Source organism: Odontesthes bonariensis, chromosome 22, assembly GCF_027942865.1.
Source record: "Odontesthes bonariensis isolate fOdoBon6 chromosome 22, fOdoBon6.hap1, whole genome shotgun sequence".
NCBI lineage: Eukaryota > Metazoa > Chordata > Actinopteri > Atheriniformes > Atherinopsidae > Odontesthes > Odontesthes bonariensis.
The window spans coordinates 5,084,219-5,104,125 of NC_134527.1; the positions used below are offsets into that span (position 1 = coordinate 5,084,219).

The 19,907-nt window shown below is 41.2% G+C and overlaps 1 protein-coding gene across 1 annotated transcript; it reads right to left on the bottom strand.

Moving 5' to 3' along the window:
- Positions 1 to 72: 72 nt before the first annotated feature.
- On the bottom strand, positions 73 to 19,035 carry slc30a5 (solute carrier family 30 member 5). Its single transcript, XM_075455889.1, has 16 exons — positions 18,495 to 19,035; positions 18,168 to 18,290; positions 16,810 to 16,876; positions 16,472 to 16,557; positions 16,219 to 16,306; positions 14,650 to 14,737; positions 13,517 to 13,593; positions 13,239 to 13,409; positions 10,036 to 10,324; positions 9,752 to 9,960; positions 8,888 to 9,045; positions 8,674 to 8,803; positions 4,388 to 4,616; positions 4,081 to 4,307; positions 2,711 to 2,839; positions 73 to 324 (listed from the first exon to the last, which is right to left on the bottom strand). The coding sequence occupies exons 1-16, from the start codon at positions 18,563 to 18,565 to the stop codon at positions 154 to 156; spliced, it is 2,313 nt and encodes a 770-aa protein (XP_075312004.1). The 5' UTR covers positions 18,566 to 19,035; the 3' UTR covers positions 73 to 153.
- Positions 19,036 to 19,907: the final 872 nt, after the last annotated feature.

Consider the following 19,907-nt stretch of genomic DNA (forward strand, 5'->3'; position numbering starts at 1 on the left):
TGTCTTTTCTTTTTTCTTTTAAAAGGAGTTTGTGTTTGCAAAAAAACTCGGAGAGCGACAGGAGACACCAAAACCAATATATTCAGATTTATTTCAAACATACACTGTACATTTCAATGAAAAAACGTTTCATTTGGTCCCTCAGAAAGATCGTTACATGATGCATGTCCCGTCGTTCAGGTATTTCATGGACTCCATCTGCTGCGTCATCGCCAGAACTTCGTGAAATCCGGTGCTGAGTCCAGACATGTGCTGGAAGTACGCCTCCTTCTCCACCTGGACCGACAAGTTGTTCACGCCTGCGTCTTTCAGAACGGCCGTCACCTACCAGAGAGGAGACTCACGGTCACCGAAAAGCCAGAACTTCACTTCATACGAGACGTCATGAAATTTAACATCAAAATTTGTTAGATCAGCTGAGAATGTGATGAAAAACTACCCAACAAGTTTGTTGTAAAATCTTTCGTTACCACAAGGTCAGTGCATCTCCTAACTTTAAGGTTTAAGGTTTTCATGACAGAATCCGCGAAACTTCGGTGCATTTCAGCTGCTTGTGACACAGATACAGGGCACCAACTTCCCTGTTTGAGTTTGTGGGGTGGCACTGAGACGGTCTTTGTTAAAGGGGAAGTTCCTCTTTTTTTTTAAACCTGGACCTTATTTCTGGCATAAAATACGTTCATCTACTCACCGATAACAGTTTGGTGAAAGTCGGCGTCCTTCGGAAGATATTTAGATCACTGGAGATCGGTGTATATCCATATAACGGGAGAGAACAGGGCAGAGACAATACAGCCTCTAAATAAGGCATTATCTGTCTTTATTTCACCAATACTTTAAGACCAATGAATGAATGAACGCGTACTATTGCACTGTTAGCTCAGAGCTGCCGTGTTGTTGTTATCTGGGGCTTTCTACACGCGTCTACTGGGATGACGTCATCGACGCACGCCGCTAACTTCACACTGAGTTTGCTACTGCTAGTTTTGTGCAACATGGCAGGATATTAGATTTTGTCGACTTAGGCTGTGTTTGAAACCGTATACTACATACTTCCACACTGCATACTCATCGATCAGACAGTATGCAGAGTGTTTACCCACAATGCATTTCGCTCCTGCCCGAGCTGAAATCAGCCGGCCTGAAGCTGATTTCGCTTAAGCTCTAAACTCTGTAAACTTTAGCAACATTTGAAACATTTTCAGGTGAGAAAGTAGTCGTTTAGATCCCCAACGTGTTGAAAACCTGACAAAATACCGGCTGTTTACAATTTTGTTCCCACGAATTCGGCGCTACTAAAGCTAGCCGCAGTGAGCAACGCACTTCCGGTTATTTTCACAAAATAAAATACCCGTTGCCTTTTATCATAGGGAAAGCCATTACCATACAATTGGTGCTTTTGTTTTGAAAACAGGAAGTGAAGCTACCCTCGTTGTAGCTAGCTTGAAACTGCCGTTTTGACAGGAAATGACGATCGGCGACGTCACGTTACGTTGCATCTTGGGTAGTTTGAGTACGAGTAGTAACCTCATGATGCATACCCAACATTTAGGAGAATCTAGTATGCATCCGGGAACTTCTCGCTTACTCAAACTCACATACTAACTCAGAAAGTTAGTAGGAGTAGTAGGAGAAGTATGCGGTTTCGAACACAGCCTTTGAGTATGATGGAGTGAATAAGCTGTGCTGCAGCGGCGCGTGTCAATCACATCATCCCAGTAGATCAGTGTGTAGAAAGCCCCCAATAACAACAACATGGCAGCTCTGAGCTAACAGTGCAATAGTACGCGTTCATTCATTCATTGGTCTTAAAGTATTGGTGAAATAAAGACAGATAATGCCTTATTTGGAGGCTGTATCGTCTCTGCCCTGTTCTCTCCCGTTATATGGATATACGCCGATCTCCAGTGATCTGAATATCTCCCGAAAGACGCCGACTTTCACCAAACTGAGTAGATGAACGTGTTTTATGCCAGAAATAAGGTCCAGGTTTAAATTTTAAAAAAAACTACTCCTTTAAGGAAGGGTTTGTTTTCCATTTTCAGAACTCATCACTCATCAACAGGGAGAGAAAAAGGAAAAATCCATGTGCGGATTAGATCATCTCCGTTAATAAACATGCTTATGGACGCATGTTGCACGTATTCTGATATCTGTGTGCACCGATTATCAAACCACTTCAGAGCTGCTGCAGAGACTGTGGCAGATGAGTCCATTCAAACAAAGCGTCCTTCGGCAGGACTCTGAACCCCAACTTATGTATGAGTGAATAGTTGAATGTGGCGTGTAATGCGACACCTCTTTAGATGGTCAGCTGGACCAGTACAGTCCATTTACCATCTGAGTCCTGCATATCATGTGAATTTGTTGTTATGCTAAAGAGGCTGACAGAGACCACACCAGAAACCACCAAAAACTAATGGTTTGTATTACTCCGAGGCAGCAGGGAATCTTTTAAAAGGCTGCAAATACTCCAAAGACTTTGCTCTGGAACTTGGTTAGGTTCTGAGCTAGAAACCAAGCGTATTAAGTGCCGTATCTCAGCCTCCAGGCACTTCAGGGAAATGTGTGTAATGAATGACAAAACGTACTTCAGCGCAACACACATTTGTAAGGTTTACACTCTTCTTTCGTGTTCCTATAAAAAGCCGTGTGGATCCCCGATGAGCCGTGCCACACGGAGGAATGAAAAAGTCCAATTTGTGCCAACCTGCTGTACGATCCTTTGCTCCACCACATCCGACATGACCTGGAGGTGGATGGTTCCGGCAATCACGTTGGCCGAATGCCTCCAGAAATGAGAGTCTCTGTATGACAAAACTCCTTCAATCTTCTCCACCTGAAACAAGAAAAAGCAAGATAAGACAAAGCAAGATAAAAAAAGAAGAAGGGCTTCTTAAATAGACAGTTTCCAGTCTAATAGCACTTGAACTGTCGTCAAGTCGTCAAAAACTACCAAGAATGGGTTGCCTTGGAAACTATTTTCAAGTTTAAAATCAGCAGAAAGTCCTCAAAACCAACATAAAGCTACATTATTTCATCTAAAACAATCTGGTATCTGCACCATAGTGTTCTGCAAATGACTTTCATTCATTATCAAATCAAATTTATTTGTAGCACATTTAATGTACAAAACAATTCAAAGTGCTTTGAATAAAATAAAAGCATTGCAGCAGGGAGTGGAAGAAGCATTAAAAATACATAAAAGAATATAAAGACAAACGAATAAAACTATTTAAATACATTTAAAAACCAGCAACAGTCCAGATAAGTTCAAAGATATCGTGCAGATTTCATGCATAGACACATGAGAACAGAAATGTCTTTAACCTGGATTTAAAAATGTCTCCATTTGGTGAAAGTTTAATCTCCACTGGCAGTTTGTTCCACTTGTTTGCAGCATAACAGCTAAATGCTGCTTCTCCATGTTTAGTCTGGACTCTGGACTGGACCAGCTGACCTGAGTCCTTGGATCTAAGAGCTCTGCTGGCTTTATATTCTCTGAACAGATCACAGATTGTAAACCATCAGCAGGCTTTTAAAATCTATTCTGTGACTGACTGGAAGCCAGAGTAAAGATTTTAAAGCTGCTGTGATGTGTTCAGATCTCTTAGTCCGGGTTAAAACTCCAGCAGCAGCGTTCTGGATGAGCTGCAGATGTTTAATGCTCTTTTTGGGGAAGTCCAGTTAAAAGAGCATTACAGTGATGGAGTCTGCTGGAGATGAATGCATGGAGGAGTTTCTCCTGGTCTGTTTGGGAGAGGAAACCTTTAATTCTGCTGATGTTTCTGAGGTGGTAAAAAGCTGCCTTGGTGACAACAGAAAGTCAGATCTGAGTCTATCAACACTCCGAGGTTACCAACTTACACATTTCCTTTTTAGTTGAGAAGAAGAGCATCACACGCTACCAATTTCATGATTACAAACTATACAATCATCACATATCAGTAGAAAATATGCTCCGATTCGCTCAAATTAGGTGGAAAAAACCCCCAAACTTGCTCCAAAATCCCAGAAATAAAAGTACTCCAGTAAGGCTACCAAGTGTTACAGAAATATGGAGTGAGTTTGAGGCCTCACCTTTTCCAGCGCACCGTTCAGGTCTTTCTCAAGTTCCGGGGGAGTTCGTAGGAGGAGAACCTCGCAGGCGTCCTTTATCAGAGGAATGACACTGAGGAAAATGAGCGTGGCGATAAAGAGCGAGCATATCGGGTCGGCTATCAGCCAGCCGAACTGACGGATGAGGATGGTGGAGATGATCACACCGACGCTGCCCAGAGTGTCCGCCAGGACGTGGAGAAAAACACCTGGAAAAGGAGAGGAACTTTTCATTAGAACCTTTTCACACGCCGCCCACGTTTGCTGTGACCGGAGCACACACACACACCTCTCATGTTGGCGTTCATGCCTCCGCCCCCTGAGCCGTGGGAGTGCCCGTGCCCGCCGTGAGAGTGCCCGTGACCTCCGTGACCCCCGTGGCTGTGCTCGCTGTGGGAGTGGCCGTGGTGCGAGTGGCCGTGGTCCTGTGGCGAGCAGCTTTTCCCGCCGTGGGAGTGCGCGTGACTGAAAGCGCAGATTCCCACCAGGTTGACCAGCAGGCCTCCGACCGACACCGGCTGCAGAGGACAAGAAACAGTTTGACTTTAAAGGGACAGTTCGCCTCTTTTGACATGAAGCTGTATGACATCCCATACTAGCAATATCATTTATGAACATTTTCTTACCTCCTGCTGCGTCCTGTGAGCCGGAAATTAATTCCGGCTAGTTGGCTGGGGTTTAAAAAAATAAATCGTTTTGCTTCTCAAAACAATATGCGTTCAAAAGAGTAATACATTTGCATCACAAAATCGTTCTTCAGAAAAAGTCAGACCTCACAATGGGCCTCATGCAAGAAGCGTTCGTACGCACAGATTTGTTCTTAAATCGTCCGTACGAGTGATTTAAGAGAATTTGCGCATTCACCAATCTTTTCGTATTTTACGTTTTCTTTCAGGTACGAACAGAATTTACGAGTGATCCAGAGCTGTCGTAGGAGTTTCGTAAAATAGTCCGCTGTTATTCAAATCACGTTTGCTTGACTAATGGATTGTATATTTAATTACTTTGAAGAAAACATAAATAAATATATACATTATACCCAACAATGATGCTGACATTATTCTGTTTGACTTCAAATATGCACTAATCGAAGGTTAATTTGAATCTGTATATATAGGGAAGCGTAACCAGCGGCTGACTTGCGACTTTTGGATGCCTTAGTGCGTCAGGCTCTTGGAAGAGAGCGTGTGGAGACAGACGAATGGCTGAGATCGCGATTCAGATTGCCAAGAACTGTGCTGCTGCAAATATGCAGCTTAATTGCTAGAGCCACAACTCCAGAGAGAAACACGCCGATCAAACCCAATTCCACCACACGTCCAGGTCCTCACCACCCTTGGATTTTTGGCCACGGGAACCTTTCAGAGGGAGATTGGAGACAGATCGGGGGTGTCCCAGTCCTCTGTGAGTCGTGCGCTCCCCTTGGTCATCAAAGCTCTCATCAGTTTATCAACCATGGTACATCAAATTCCCATACGCCGCTGTCCAACAAGTACAAATTAAGAGGGACTTTCATGCCGTGGCTGGACTGCCAATCATAATTGGAGCACGAGACATATACGCATCAAAACATCCGTGCCGTTGTGGAGCGCACTGCTGAAGGCCAGGTGGGTGTGTCTCGATACAGCTGGGGGGCAAAATAGCCCAGAGGAGGCATGCCAGATTTGCGCAATATTGCCATGAACGAGGGTCTCCTACAACCTGAACCAGCCCAGGCAGACAAGAAGCTGTGGTGCCAGAAGACCCCCCTCATGGACCACCCCATCAAAGTGCCATCATGATGAGGCAACAACTGATTGCACGGCTTTAGTTGCAGTCATCGATCGCCTGCCCATGGCGAGACGTTTTTTTTAAGCCATTTTCATATCAAACCATTTATTTTTTTATTTCGCTGACATGGTATTAACAGCACTCGTAATTGCTTCCCATTTCTTCACTTTCGCAGGTCCCGTCCACTGCTGACACTGCTAAAAATGACAGATTTTCCTTTTTGGATCTCTGAAAGCAGAACTTTAATCTCAGAGCCCGTATTCTCAGCACTCAACACTTCCTGGCACAGGAGCGAGGAAGCACAGCCTTATATGGTATCATTTAGGGCGTGGAGTATGCAAATCTACTATCCTCGTGCACGTGAACTTAAGATACGCACAGGTGTGATTCATCATTTACGCAGGTCGTTTACACACTTTTTCCGAAGTTAAGAGCGCTTGTTGAATCTGACGTGGCGTGTTCGTACGAGACCTTCTTACGAAAAAAGTAAGAGAAATTTAGAATAAAAATAAGAAAATGTTCTTGCATGAGGCCCAATCTCTTGGCCCTATTTTCTCTCCTTTCATATCACTGCCTGCTGTGTAGACCGTGCAGATCGAAGTGCAGACCGAGCAGTAAACACCGTAACAGGTGCAGCTATCGGCAGCAGGCAGTGATACGAAGGGAGAGAAAATAGGGCCAAGCAATTGTGAGGTCTGACTTTTTCCTGGAGAACGATTTTATGATGCAAATGTATTACTCTTTTTAAACCCCAGCCAACTAGCCGGACTACCTTCGTCAACGCGAAGAAAAAAAGAGGCGAACTTTCCCTTTAACCCAACAGGCAGGAGCGAAGGCGGCTGCTGAGACGTGTTCTCAGAGGCCAACGAGCAGCTAAAAGGTCTGCAGTGCAGGATCGGTCGGTTTAAACGTCGGTGGAGTGAATATTTCTGGGCCAGCAGTCACAGACTGTGATGCTGATGAAGCTCAGAGCAATAAATATTTATATTTTCCTGCTTTCATACGATGTTCCGACACATAAATATGCCACCTGCTGTTTGCTTCTCTCCTATCTTATTCAATTTTTACCAGAAATACAGTTCCAGGGTGTCCATCGGTAACAGGTGTCTCAGAAATGAAGTTCCTAATTTTCCAGACTATCCTCCGAGCTCTGATATCGACTCTCTATCAGCACCTGTGCAGTCATTTAAAGGTATAATATCTAACATATATAGTGCACTTTCATTCCAAAAATCCCTGTCCCTTGACACCATTAAACATAGATGGGAGCAGGACTTAAAAGAAAACATACCTGATGAAACCTGGTACGCAATATTAAAAAGAGTCCACACCTTCTCTCCTTTTTATATTCATGTCTTCTTTTATAACATGCTTGACATACATCGTCTTAGATTTACTCATCTATTTATCATTTTTTATTGTGATTTATCTATGTATTGTAAAAAATACATAAAAAAGAACTTTGTTTTGACCAGATTGCTAGTTAAAGGAGAATTCCGGCCATTTAACAAACATATCCCATCTGTTGGAGACCCAGGGAAGTTTGCCAAAGGGAAAACCGCGAGAAATTTTCATGCCCGCTGCGCAAAGTTGTCCAATTACGCTGATTTCCATGAAAGCGGGCTCTATCGGGCAAGCGTTTAACCTTTCCTGAGGCTCTTAACGTGTATCAAAATACTTTTGAACGAATTGCCCGTGGTGTCAGTAGCAATACAATTCAACCCAGGGGCTAACCATACCGCTGGCTAGCACAGACATTATACATAATGGGCGAAGGTGCGCTCCTTCCAGCAGTCATGTGACACGTCATGACATCACGGCGAAAATGGGTGTTGAAACGAGTCAGCTGTTCGATAGGAAACAATAACAAACATGCCAATGTGTAGTTCGGTTCCCGAGGGTCGTTTTTGGTGGACAAAAAGACAATTTTGGAATACTATATATACATACATACATACATATATATATATATATATATATATATATATATATACACATACACTATACTATAGTGCATGACTTTGGCGATTAATTTGTGCGCACGCCTGTGGAACACGGAAGCTGAGAGAGGTAGGTGCGCTGTTTTTGAAATCTCAAAATGTATCATGTCTGTGCTAGCCAGCGGTATGGTTAGCCCCTGGGTTGAATTGTATTGCTACTGACACCACGGCCAATTCGGTCAAAAGTATTTTGATACACGTTAAGAGCCTCAGGAAAGGTTAAACGCTTGCCCGAAAGAGCCCGCTTTCATGGAAATCAGCGCAATTGGACAACTTTGCGCAGCGGGCATGAAAATTTCTCGTGGTTTTCCCTTTGGCCAACTTTCCTGGGTCTCCAACAGATGGGATATGTTTGTAAAAATGGCCGGAATTCTCCTTTAATCATTTACAAGTCAATATTGCCTATATAGACACCGATTTAAATTTTTTTTTTTAAATGAACCTGTAAAACTGTGGTGTTAAATGCAATGCGGTTGAAAATTTGGGTAATGTCACCTAACTTTTGTGCTGGTGCACCTAAGAAAAAAAGTTTGGCGCACCAGTGCAACCAGTGCAAAAAGTTAGTCTAGTTAGTTCTTCTTACGATTGTTTATTTAAAAACCCAGCAAAACTCCAGAATCATACAAAGAAAACTGCAGATTTTTCACACCGACTAAGTGCTGCTTGAAGTTAGCCTCCATTGCTTTTCCTGGTTTTATTTTAAGATGGTTTCTTTGTGCAACGTGCAGCTGTGTTATGAAGGAAAATATAGATACATGTCAACCATGACCACACACCCCCACATAAATATTAAAGCAACACTCACAGTCAGCATGTCTGTGTTTATGTTGGGAGGATCCAACAAGCGGGTGACCGATTCCATGAACACAAAGAAGGCGATGACCATCAGAAACAGGCCGTTGATGAATCCAGAGAGTATTTCAACCCGACCGTACCTACGGAACAACGACAGTCTGTGTGTTAAACGGCCGTCTGAATCCACAATGCTAGACTAAAAACCAAAACCAAAGGGACTTTACCCGTAGGAGAAGATCCTGGTGGCTTTCCAGCGGGTCATGAGGGCTGCAAACAGGCCCAGGACTAAAGCAGAGCAGTCAAACAGCATGTGGAAGCCGTCAGAGATAAGCCCCAGACTGTTGGTCCAAACACCGTAAAACAGCTCCACGAAGGTGAAAGCCTGAGAAGTGCAGAGCAGATTACGGGAGGTCAAACCTGGGTCAACGTGTGTTTTACATCATTCAGATCAATGTCAGTGTCATCAGGTTAATCTCATCATATTGTTACCTAAAGGCCGTCTTATTTTACAGAAATTTCATCAAGTTTAGCGTCCGAGATAAACTCAGCATTTAAATAAAAAAAATTTAAAAAATACTTTAAATGTCAATTTTAAAAAAAAAAAGCTGGAGGGAAAAACTCTGCAATGACTCTTTATCCAGAACCCTCCCTATTGGAGTTAATATAAATAAACTTTGTAAGGTCAAACCTGTACTTTAAGTGCTATTTTTGTCTTATTTCTGTTAAAAAAAATTGGTTTAAGGGCTAAATTACAATAAGACTGAGTTATTAAGTTCATGTAGACACCTTAATCTGACTAAAAATTGGAGCGAATCGGGTTAAGACCCCGAGATAACTCGGTTGAAAGTCGCACTAAACCTTCAGGATATGGAAATAGGAAAAAATTTTGAGATATAAAAGAGTAGCAAAAAAAAAACTAATTTAAAAAATAAATTAAATAATAAATAAATTCAAATTAATAAAAAATTAATAAAAAATAAATTATAATAAAATAAAAAAATAAAAGTAATTAAAAATCTGCCCCCCAAATTCACGATCCTGGACCTGGGAGTCGATGTTTGGTGTTTTATTCGAGATCATGCACGTACCAGGTTGAGACAGAGGAAGTAGAAGATCTGCCTGGAGTCGTACTCCTCCAGGATCTGCTTCAGGGAGTCTTTGATGAACCGCGGGAGAGAATGGGATGTGTGCTGCAGGGCGTCGCCCATGAAGTTGTACAGAGGAGTCCCTTCGGGAGAATAACCCACCAAGGTGCCCTTCTGCCCCTTCTTTGACGGAGATGAGAGGATGCTGGACGCTGCGGGGAGACGTGAAGGTGGGTCTCTCTGTGTTTAAACGGCCATCTTGTGTTCGGTTGCCGGCGGTTACTTACACATGATGAAGAAGACGGCGCTGACTATGACTCCCCCGGAGAGCACGTGCTCCGTGCTGACCTGCCGGGGCGGCTTGCTCATGGAGCGGAGCTGGTCGGTCAGCGGGTGGGTCCAGAAGTTGGCCAGCAGCAGCGCGCTGAGGAAGAGGGCGGCGGTGCCGTAGCGGGCGCACCGCGGCATCTCCATCTTTGCGCTGCAGACGGCTTCCACGTAGAACTCCAGGATCATGACGGAGAAGATGATCATCCCGAGCGGCAGGATGAGAGACGACCAGGATTCCACTTTGCTCTGGGAAAAAGAAAAAGAGACTAAAGTAGAAACAAAGAGCTTACAAACTCCATTAAATAAAGATTAAGACACCAATACAGAAGTGAGAATGGACCCCCCCCTTTCCTTCTTCAAACTATTATTATTTACTTTTTTATTTATTTACTTATTCATTTATTTATTTTATTTTTTAATTAATCTTACTTTATTCTATTTTACCCTTATTATCATTATTATTACTACTATTGTTATTACACATTTATCTATTTTATTTACCTTTTTAAATATATACTGTATATGTATATTTCTTAAGATATCTGAATGTACTTAGCTATTACTTATTTTATTTTATTTCATTATTGTTATTGCTGTCTGTGTGTCTGTTCGATAATTCATTGTGGAAAATCAATAAAAATTGTTGAAACTAAAGTAGAAACAAAGACGGCGTTTACGAGCATGAGGAGGGAGCTAAACGGGACGCATCGACCTTCTTCTGGTCACGCTGGTTCAGAATATCACGAGAGCAGAGGACAAAACAACCAGCTCAAAAAAGTAACTTTAAAAGCTTTAAATTGTCCTTTCTGAGCCTGGAGAAGATCCGCTACTCAATCCATAAATCATACAGAAAGTTTCTGAATGTGTGGGGGACACTTTCCTCGAACACTTTCGGGGTCTTTCTTCACAATAAGGTCTCATTTTCACAATCCTATCAGCTCTCACATGCCATGTAAATCAGAATCAGAATCACTTTATTAATCCCTTGCAGGAAATTCCTTTGTTGCAGTGCTCTCATTACAGAAAAAAAAGAAAAGATGAATAAGAATAAGATGGGGAAAAAATTAAAAAAATAAAATTTAAAACATTTAAATTAAAAATAAATAAATTTAAAAAATAAATAAATAAATAAAAATCTTATTCACCTCGACAACTGATCACAGATAAATTATTTATTCTCAATTTATCCCTGCTCACCCCACTACTTCCAGCAAAGATGTGTCAATCGGCTCCAGTGTGCTAGTGTCCTGATTTAATTAAATGTATATATGCATGTAAATGTATATATATATATATATATATATATATATATATGTTCCCTACCCTTGTGTATTTATGTGTACAAGAATGTATGAATGTGATGATGTATGTATATATGATTTCATATGGGGAATAAGGGCTCGTTTTGAGTTCATATTGTGCTTCCACTTAATATTGTATACAAATGAACAGATGTATTATGTTTAAAACAAAAAAAGAATTAAAAAAAACAGATGAGAAAGAAAAAAAGCTTTAGAATGAAGTGAGTGTTTCCTGATTAGGGAGGATCCTGATATTTCACTTATCAATAAAACGGAGGATGGTATTAGCACCAATGTCACCAAAACCATCTCATATAGTCATCTAATAAAATACCACATCAAATGAGGTTAGATGTCTTTTTGCACAAAAATAAATAAATCTTTACTTCAATCTTCTTTAGAGTCAAGTTTTTAACCTTGTTAACGTGTCTATAAGATGCTTTTTGTGTGTTACAAGATGTAGCGTTAGCATAGTCAGCTATCAGCGCTGTGGCAGCGAATCTCTGATTTAAATCCGCAGAGCGCCACCTACAGTTGCCTGGTGTGTATTTCTCGTATGACAATGTAGGAACAAAGCCCGACTGCTTGCTGGGTGGGATCGCACAGCTGGATTATGGCCCGGGCCAAGCCAGGCACCGCTAAGGCGGAGAAGCGGGATCATATTAGCATGTTCATAGATCATGTGCTGGACTGAGACTTTAAGTGGATGTACTCTGTGTGTATCAATTAAAGAAAGGTCTAAAAATAATCCAAATCCACGACATCCGCACTGAAGAGGCTGCCGACAGAGATCATGTGTACGTGCACATAGAGAGATCCTATTTAGAGAAGGTAACATTACAAGTAAATTCTTACTTTGCTTCTACAGAGGATTTTCAGGTGGTTCTGAGTAGCAAACTTCTGATGCAAGAAGTGAGCGAATCTTAGTAAAAACTAGAAAGCTGCAAGCAGCTGTAGGCGGGACCGAGATGTGCGCACAGGTGGCGCTAAAGGTGGATGTCACTATTTTATATATGCGCGTTCAGGCTGGGTCCAGCATTCACCGTATGAAGTTTGGGACAGATTGGATAATGTATGTGGGAGTTATAAGCGACTTCATTTATTTTATGGCAGTGACTGTGAGTCATCGAATTTTGAGGTGTCGCCACGGCTACGCCCTTTAAGTTTTGAAAAAGTTGCCCAATGATCCCCCCCCCCCCCATGTCTTAAGAGTAACCTGGCCAAGTTTGAAGTCTGTAGCATTAAATCAGTTCGATCTTATGCAAGGCGTGGAATCGGTCAAAAATGGCACGAAAACGCACCTTCCATCCAAAATGGCCGCCTTCCTGTGGACGTGGGACCATGGCAGCAAGAGACTTTTTTGTGCGTCTGGGCATGATGAATGAGTGTACCGAATTTCGTCGTCCCACGCGAAACTAACCCCAAAGCGGGAACCATTTTTAAGCATCGTAGGGGGCGCTACAGAGTCAATGAGCGACTCCCAAAAATATAAAGTTTAGATCTTTTCATGTCGTCGACTGGGAGGTGGTGCTCGCAAAATTTCATGATTTTTCGAGCACCTTTTGCAAAGAATCGTAAGAATAATCCTTACAGATACAATAGGGTCCTTGCAGTTTCACTGCTCGGTCCCTAACGATCAGGCGGTCTCTTTGGGGACGAACGACACTAAATCACATTGACATTTGGCCTGTAGTTCACATCATATCTTCCACTAAAAGGAAGATCTAAAAGAAAGAGCTTAAAAGGTCCGAACAGCAAAAAGAAAACACCTTGGAGTCCGTCTTCACCCCTCTCCCAGACCTTTGTGAGACCACCTATCAAGTCAAAGAGCAAATTTGTCCCATTTCATCGTGACTTACTTCTGTGGTTGCCGACAGCACCATCACCCAGGGAAGCAGCACCACTGCAGAAACCAGGTTGTCGAGGGCATAGAGACGTTTGGCGCCACCGATTTCCACCGATAATTTGCGGGAGGCCGTATGGAAGCCGACCTTCAGGCACAGCGAGACCACCAGCAACAGGACGCCACCCTAACGGTAAGAAAAACAAAGACAAAAGGACAGAGATGTCTTAAAAAGACGAAAGAAATAGCAAGATAAGTTCAAAATAAAAAGGCGGGGCCGTGGCTTTAACTTACTTTGTGATCTGCGACCCCTAAAAACGATATGGCAGTGTAGAGGAAATGCGTGAGTGCGCTGTCATGATGTCCCTCGGCTGGTTACAGGAGCAGTAAAGGCAAACAGGGAGAACAACACAAACACTGGACACCGCCAAAGATCAAAGATCAAAAATACTTGGGTATTCATCTGGACTCCAAACTTAATTTTAGGTCACATGTAAAACAAACTTGCAAAAAAGTCCAATTTAATTCAGCAAATTTGAGATTTATTAGAAATTCTATGTCCTTTCAAGCTGCCAAAAATGTTCATGCACTCAACGATCCTTTCTCATTTCACATTTCGTCTAACAAGCTGCTCTCAGACTCTCTGAAACCGTTACAGTCTTTATACAAGCAGACACTGAAAGCACTCGACAAGAAACCAAAACACTTTCATCACTGCTTCATTTTATCAAAATACAATCTTATTAAGTACACGAATGTCTGTCAGACATACAAAATCCTACCTCCTCTTAGTGATTTTATCAGTCTAAGAACATCTACACATAGAGGAGCGTCTCGGTGTGACTGTATTCCTTAAGAAAAAGTAACTTTAGTCAGTCAGCTTTTTCTGTTAAAGCTTCTCACGAATGGAATACTTTAATATAAATTATTTGGCGCTCACTTTAAACAACGGCTGATCAGTAGTCAGACTTGTCAACATTATTTAAACCCTGCAGCTGAAACGTGTTTTACTTGTGAATGTGTGTAAACCTCATGTTTTTATGATTTTATCAGCACTGTTTATTAAATTATCATACATCTACCAAATGTTTTAATCGTCTTTATCAATGCTCGATACTCAGTGATGATTTTATGCTTTTATTAAACGCTTTGCTGCTGCTACGTGTGCTTAAAGAATTGCTATGCCGATCCTCAGAACTACTTATACTTGTATCTTACTGTTTCCTACCATCACTGTTGCTCTCTCTATGATGAACTAAGACTGTTTTAATATGTCGTTCTTAATTGTTGATGATTTTATTGTTTAACATTCCATGTTTTTTTTAGGGTGCCACCAGGACTACAGATGAAAACTAGCCTTTGGCTAACTCTGGCATGTTACAGATGTGCTGTCCTGTTGATAAATAAAGTCGAAATTGAAAGGATACGGTGGTCGGCCATCTTTGCCATGAGATCGTCGTTGTCGAAGAGGAAGAGGCAGATCACAGCAATGATGAAGAAAGCAGCACCTCTGGTCTGTCAGAGACGAACCAACAGAGAACACCATCCTCAGATTGCACAAACCACTTTATTCTTAAGTAAAAGCAGCACCAGAGACTGTTCATCACAAGCTTTGAGTAGAGTGCCTCTACAGTTTAACTTGTCGTTGCTTGGTTAACCTCAGAGCTCATCTCCTGTTTGACTAAATCTTCCTGCTTCCAGCCCATCAGGGCTTCTTCTCAGTGTTGTCATGTCGGAACCAGGGCTGGGCGAGTTAACTCGTTATTATCGCGTTAACTTGTTAATTATTTAACGCCAATAAATATTTGATCACGCATTTACGCGACAAAAAAAAAAAATATTTGAAAAAATATATATATATATATATATATATATATATATATATATATATATGAAATCATTTTTTTTGGTGCTTTTGTGCCTTTAATGGATAGGAAAGTTCAGAGAGACAGGAAGCAGAGAGAGGGGGAACAACACGCAGCACAGGGCTGTCCGATACGGGACTTGAACCGGGGCCAGCTGCAGCGAGGACTATAGCCTCTGTACATGGGGCGCCTGCTCAACCCACTACGCCACAAACCACCCGTTTTATTATCTATTTTATTATTGTTAAAGTCTGCTGCTCACAAGCTTTTATTTTGTAAAAGTCTGCTGCTCACAGGCTTTTATTTTGTAAAAGTCTGTTACTCACAGGCTTTTATTTTGTAAAAGTCTGTTGGTCACAGGCTTTTATTTTGTAAAAGTCTGCTGCTGTCTGCTGTGGAACAGGAAAAGAAAGTAATCGGCGGATCCACCAAACATGGAGAAGGGTACGGAACTTTTACTCGGCCATTTTCATTTTAAAGTTCTTCCAGACGGCGGAGTCGACAGAACCAAAGTCATCTGTAAACACTGCCAAGTTGAATTGTCTTCTCAGCGTAGTAGTTCCAGTCTAAAATATCACTTAAAGGCAAAACACTCAACTGATAGCAGCAAGTCATTCAAGGAAACAGACAGTGGAGCGAGGCTTCCACATAAAAACTACAGAAAGATGCTGATGTTAAAAGTGTGTTTGCACAACAAATGTTATGGCACTTTCATTCATATGGCAGCACATTAGAAATAAAGCTAAATGCTAAAAGCTATACACTACTTTTGGATTCATTTTTGGATTTTGCGTACAAATGCGATTAATCATGATTAATTAGGGAAATCATGTGATTAATTAGATTAAACATTTTAATCGTTGCCCAGCCATAGTCGGAACAAAACCCAAACAGTGACAACAACTGTATGTTGTATCGAACTAGAACGATCTAAAATGGCAAACTGCTGACGTTAAGGGATCATAATCTGGTCAAAAAGCTCTGTAGAATCTATGATGTCAGAATAATACTAGAAAAAGGAAAACAACAAGCATTCAATAAGCAGGTCTGCATCAAATCCTTTTGGAATAAAAACAGACCTACGATGAAACCATGACAACACGGATGCAGTTTTAGTAGGTGGCCTCCTACCTTGGAAGGCCCCCCTCCGGAGTTTGTGAAAAGGACACCGAGGAGGGCGACGACCACCACATCACTGTGTTCGAAAAGCAGAAGTGTCCTGTGTGAAAGACAAAGGTCTGAATTACATTCTGAACACAAACACTCACAGAATGGGCTTAGTTTTATCCTCTGTAAACTATGCAAATAAACCAAACTGTGCAGTTAAAAAGTGTCCACATATTCACTCACACACAGTAGTAACTGCAAAGAAAAGATGTTTTACCTTAAAGGTCCACAGAGAGTAAGACCAAAGAAGCCCAGGAGGGAAATGACACAGCCGAAAACAGCATGCTTAATTAATTTAATCCACTGCAAAGAAAAACATTCAAAATAAAACAGATTATTACACGAAGGCAGGTTGACATCAATGCATTGTAGAAATGGCTCAACTTAAAACTCTACAGGCTAGAGAAGAGCTTCCAGGCAAAGACTGAATTATATGTCCTCACTACTGAATGAAGAAAAAGAAAATAACCAGAAAAGGAGAAACCTTTTTATGTTTTTCCAAATAAAAGAGGGATTTTATAGCTCTATTATTAAAGCAGCAACAATCCAACCAACCTGTCTTTTTGAGATGGCTTTTCCAGATGAAAAAGGTTTTTGAAAGAAAAGCAGAATAACAGCAGTCCTAGAAGAAAAATAACAAACACAAATGTGAAAACAGCATGTTGTCAACATCCATATAACCAAAATACTGTATGTACACTAATCAGCCATAACGTTATGACCCCTGACAGGTGGGAAAAAAAGCATTGATCGTCTCCTCACAATACCAGCTGGTAGTGGGTGGGACATGACAGGCGGCAAGTAAACATCGTGTCCTTGAAAGTGATGTGTGGGAGGCAGAAAAAATGGGCAAGCGTATATTTTAACAACTAGGACAAGGCCAGATTGTGATGGATGGAAAGTCGGGTAATAGCATCTCCACGTGCAGCTTTTTTTGTGATGTTCCCGGTCTGATGTGGTCAGGGAAGGAAAACCAGTGACCCAGCACGGTTTAGTGGTGTAAGTGAGAAGAGGGAATTGCACATCCCACATCTTTTGACATGACGCTGTATGACATCCCATATTAGCAATAAAGTGTGAAGTGGCGGCTAAGCAAACAAATGCTTTAGTCGCCAAGCAGCTGAACTGGGGAAGTAGTGCCCGACGCGCTGGTTGTGCAAATAAGCTTCCAGAAGATCCACATTTCCGTTTGCTTGTTTATTCACTTGTCTTGCTTCAAAGGTGAAAACGTCACAGTATTCCATCAATGAAATCGTTAAAATCCATACATAGCGATTGAAGCCAGGTGTGCAAAACGTGCGTAAAGTGCCAAAGTGCTTTGCAAACTAAAGCTTAAGATGTAGCGTAGCCCAAGCAAGCGGTCAGCAAAAGTAGGCCTCCCCAGTCACCCACTCTCATACTAGTGATTGCAAACCTTCCATCTCCCCAGCGCCCAGGTGAAATACAAAAGAGTAACACATTTGCATCACAAAATCTTTCATCCAGAAAAAGTCAGACCTCAGGATCGCTTGGCTCTATTTTCTCTCCCTTCATATATGTTGCTAATATGGGATGTCATACAGCTTCATGTCAAAAGAGGCGAACTATCCCTTTAAGGTGACACAGGAAAAGGTGCACAGCAAAAAAAAATGGCTCAAGAATGATCTAAAGGAACCCAACGAGTTGGAAATGTTGGCCTAGCCTCCAAATTCTAAGGATCTCAATCTAATCAAACATCTCTGGGATGTGACGTACATTCAAGACCAATTCATGGATCTCGCTCACAACTAGGAGGATTTAAACAATCTGCCGCAGACGGCTTTGAGCCAAATACAACAGCATACCTTCATAGGCCATAATGTTTTTCGTGACTGTTAGTAGTAATAATAATAATACAAAGTGTAAGTTTGTATTTAAAAATGTAGAGTACTTACCCTAATTTGAGGATGAAGATGAACTGAACTACGTGAACAACTTTGAGGATATCGTAGGATTCAAAGATCCCTAAAGCCTTGAGCACCTTGGAGATGACAAGTAAAACGATGTACCTGGTCAACCTAAAGATGGGAAGAGATATCAGGACAAACAGAGGGACACAGTCAAAAATAAAACTGCCATAATATTTATACCCAGCCCAGTGAAAGGCTGAAGCACAGTCTTTGATCTGGTCTGCATACACCCGGAAAAACATTCACCTGAGAGGCTGCAGACATCCATCAACACACTGTAACATATGGACGACAACTAGTGATGTGCGTTACCTGGAATCGGGCACCTCGACCATGCCCAGTTTCCTTCCTGACAGGACGTTGCTGCTGTATTTCTCCTCCATTTTTAAGACCCCAAAACACGGCCAGTTACAGTATTTATGTTCCTATTGTTCTTTACGTCACTGTTCTCAGAATAGTGACACTAATCCACATCCAGTTACCGCTAAAGAATACGAGTCTTTCCTGCCTCTTATTCATACTCACGGTGATACTTGTCTGGCTCATAAAGTGCACACAAACATACACTTATCGTCAGCTGGCAGCCTAATTTGCTTGTTAGCGAGCTAGCCGTTAGCTAGCTAGTTAGCTAGCTAGTTAGCTAGCTGGCATGCCAGTTAAATATCCTCAAAACTTTCTAGGAAGCGTCTCGTGCTCCGTGTTCATTGTGTGTCAAAGAAACCCACGAGGCGCTCATTTCAAGCAAAAAATAAGAAACATTTTCGATTGACAACGTGACAAACAAACACGAAAGTCCACTATGAGAGAGCATAAAAATCCAAGCTGTCCATACAGCCACGACACTTCCGGACACGGTAGAATGTTCCATGTCACGTGTGAGAGCTCGTGAGCGTTGCTGCTGCGCAGTTCAGTGCTTCGGCGCAGAGTTCTGCGCAGGTAGATTGGATCCGAAATGTGACGTTCAGATTTCATCTTGTATTATGTTTCTATACGTTTCTTTGTACAATTATACTTTTATATATATTTTCCTTCCCCTTGCTAAACAGTTTTATTCTGTATATAATTGTTAATAAAGTATTGAAAAAAAAAAAAAAAAAATTCATCTCGTTTGATAGGAATACGTCACTGGAAGAAACTTCCAGAACAGGAATTTGAACATTGGATAAAGTCAGATTTATAAATTCTCGTTTAATCATATTGTTAGAATAAAAAGCGTGTGAGAGAAATGCTCAATTTAAATAATTTCTAAAGTAATACATATGTTGATGTAGTCAGAGGGGGAATGGGTGAAATGAAAAATCCATAAATAAATATTCTTGCATATATATGGAAGTTTTTCCTGTGACAGTTTGAATATGAATTTCTAATATTGATTTTGATGCTGTAAAAATTCAGACTGAATTTTTAAAATCAATGTCGAGCACTGATTTGTTGCTTTGTTAAAATAAATCCGTAAACATTTTTTTTTAGTCTCAATATTCAGTTCTTCAAAATGACATGTAAAAAACATTTACAAGTTTTTTTATTTATTTTTAAATCCAATTATTCTATTTATTTTTTTTCTTCCACGTCGAATTTTGAAAAACTGAATATTTTGAGATTTTCTTTATACTGAATTTATTTTAACATTTGAAGAAAAAAAAAAAAGTGCTCGAAATTTGATAGCTTTTGAAATTCAAAGTCAGATTTTGATGCTGTAAAAATTTAGAAATTCATATTCAAACT

Bases quoted from the DNA above. Each gene is read 5' to 3' on its own strand.
- slc30a5 (XM_075455889.1), bottom strand. From the start codon at position 18,565: ATGGAGGAGAAATACAGCAGCAACGTCCTGTCAGGAAGGAAACTGGGC. The intron at 16,558-16,809 runs GTTGGTTGGATT...TTTTCTTTGCAG, and splicing joins AAGCCATCTCAAAAAGACAG to TGGATTAAATTAATTAAGCA. The intron at 13,410-13,516 runs GTAAGTTAAAGC...TCTTACCGTTAG, and splicing joins TAGGGGTCGCAGATCACAAA to GGTGGCGTCCTGTTGCTGGT.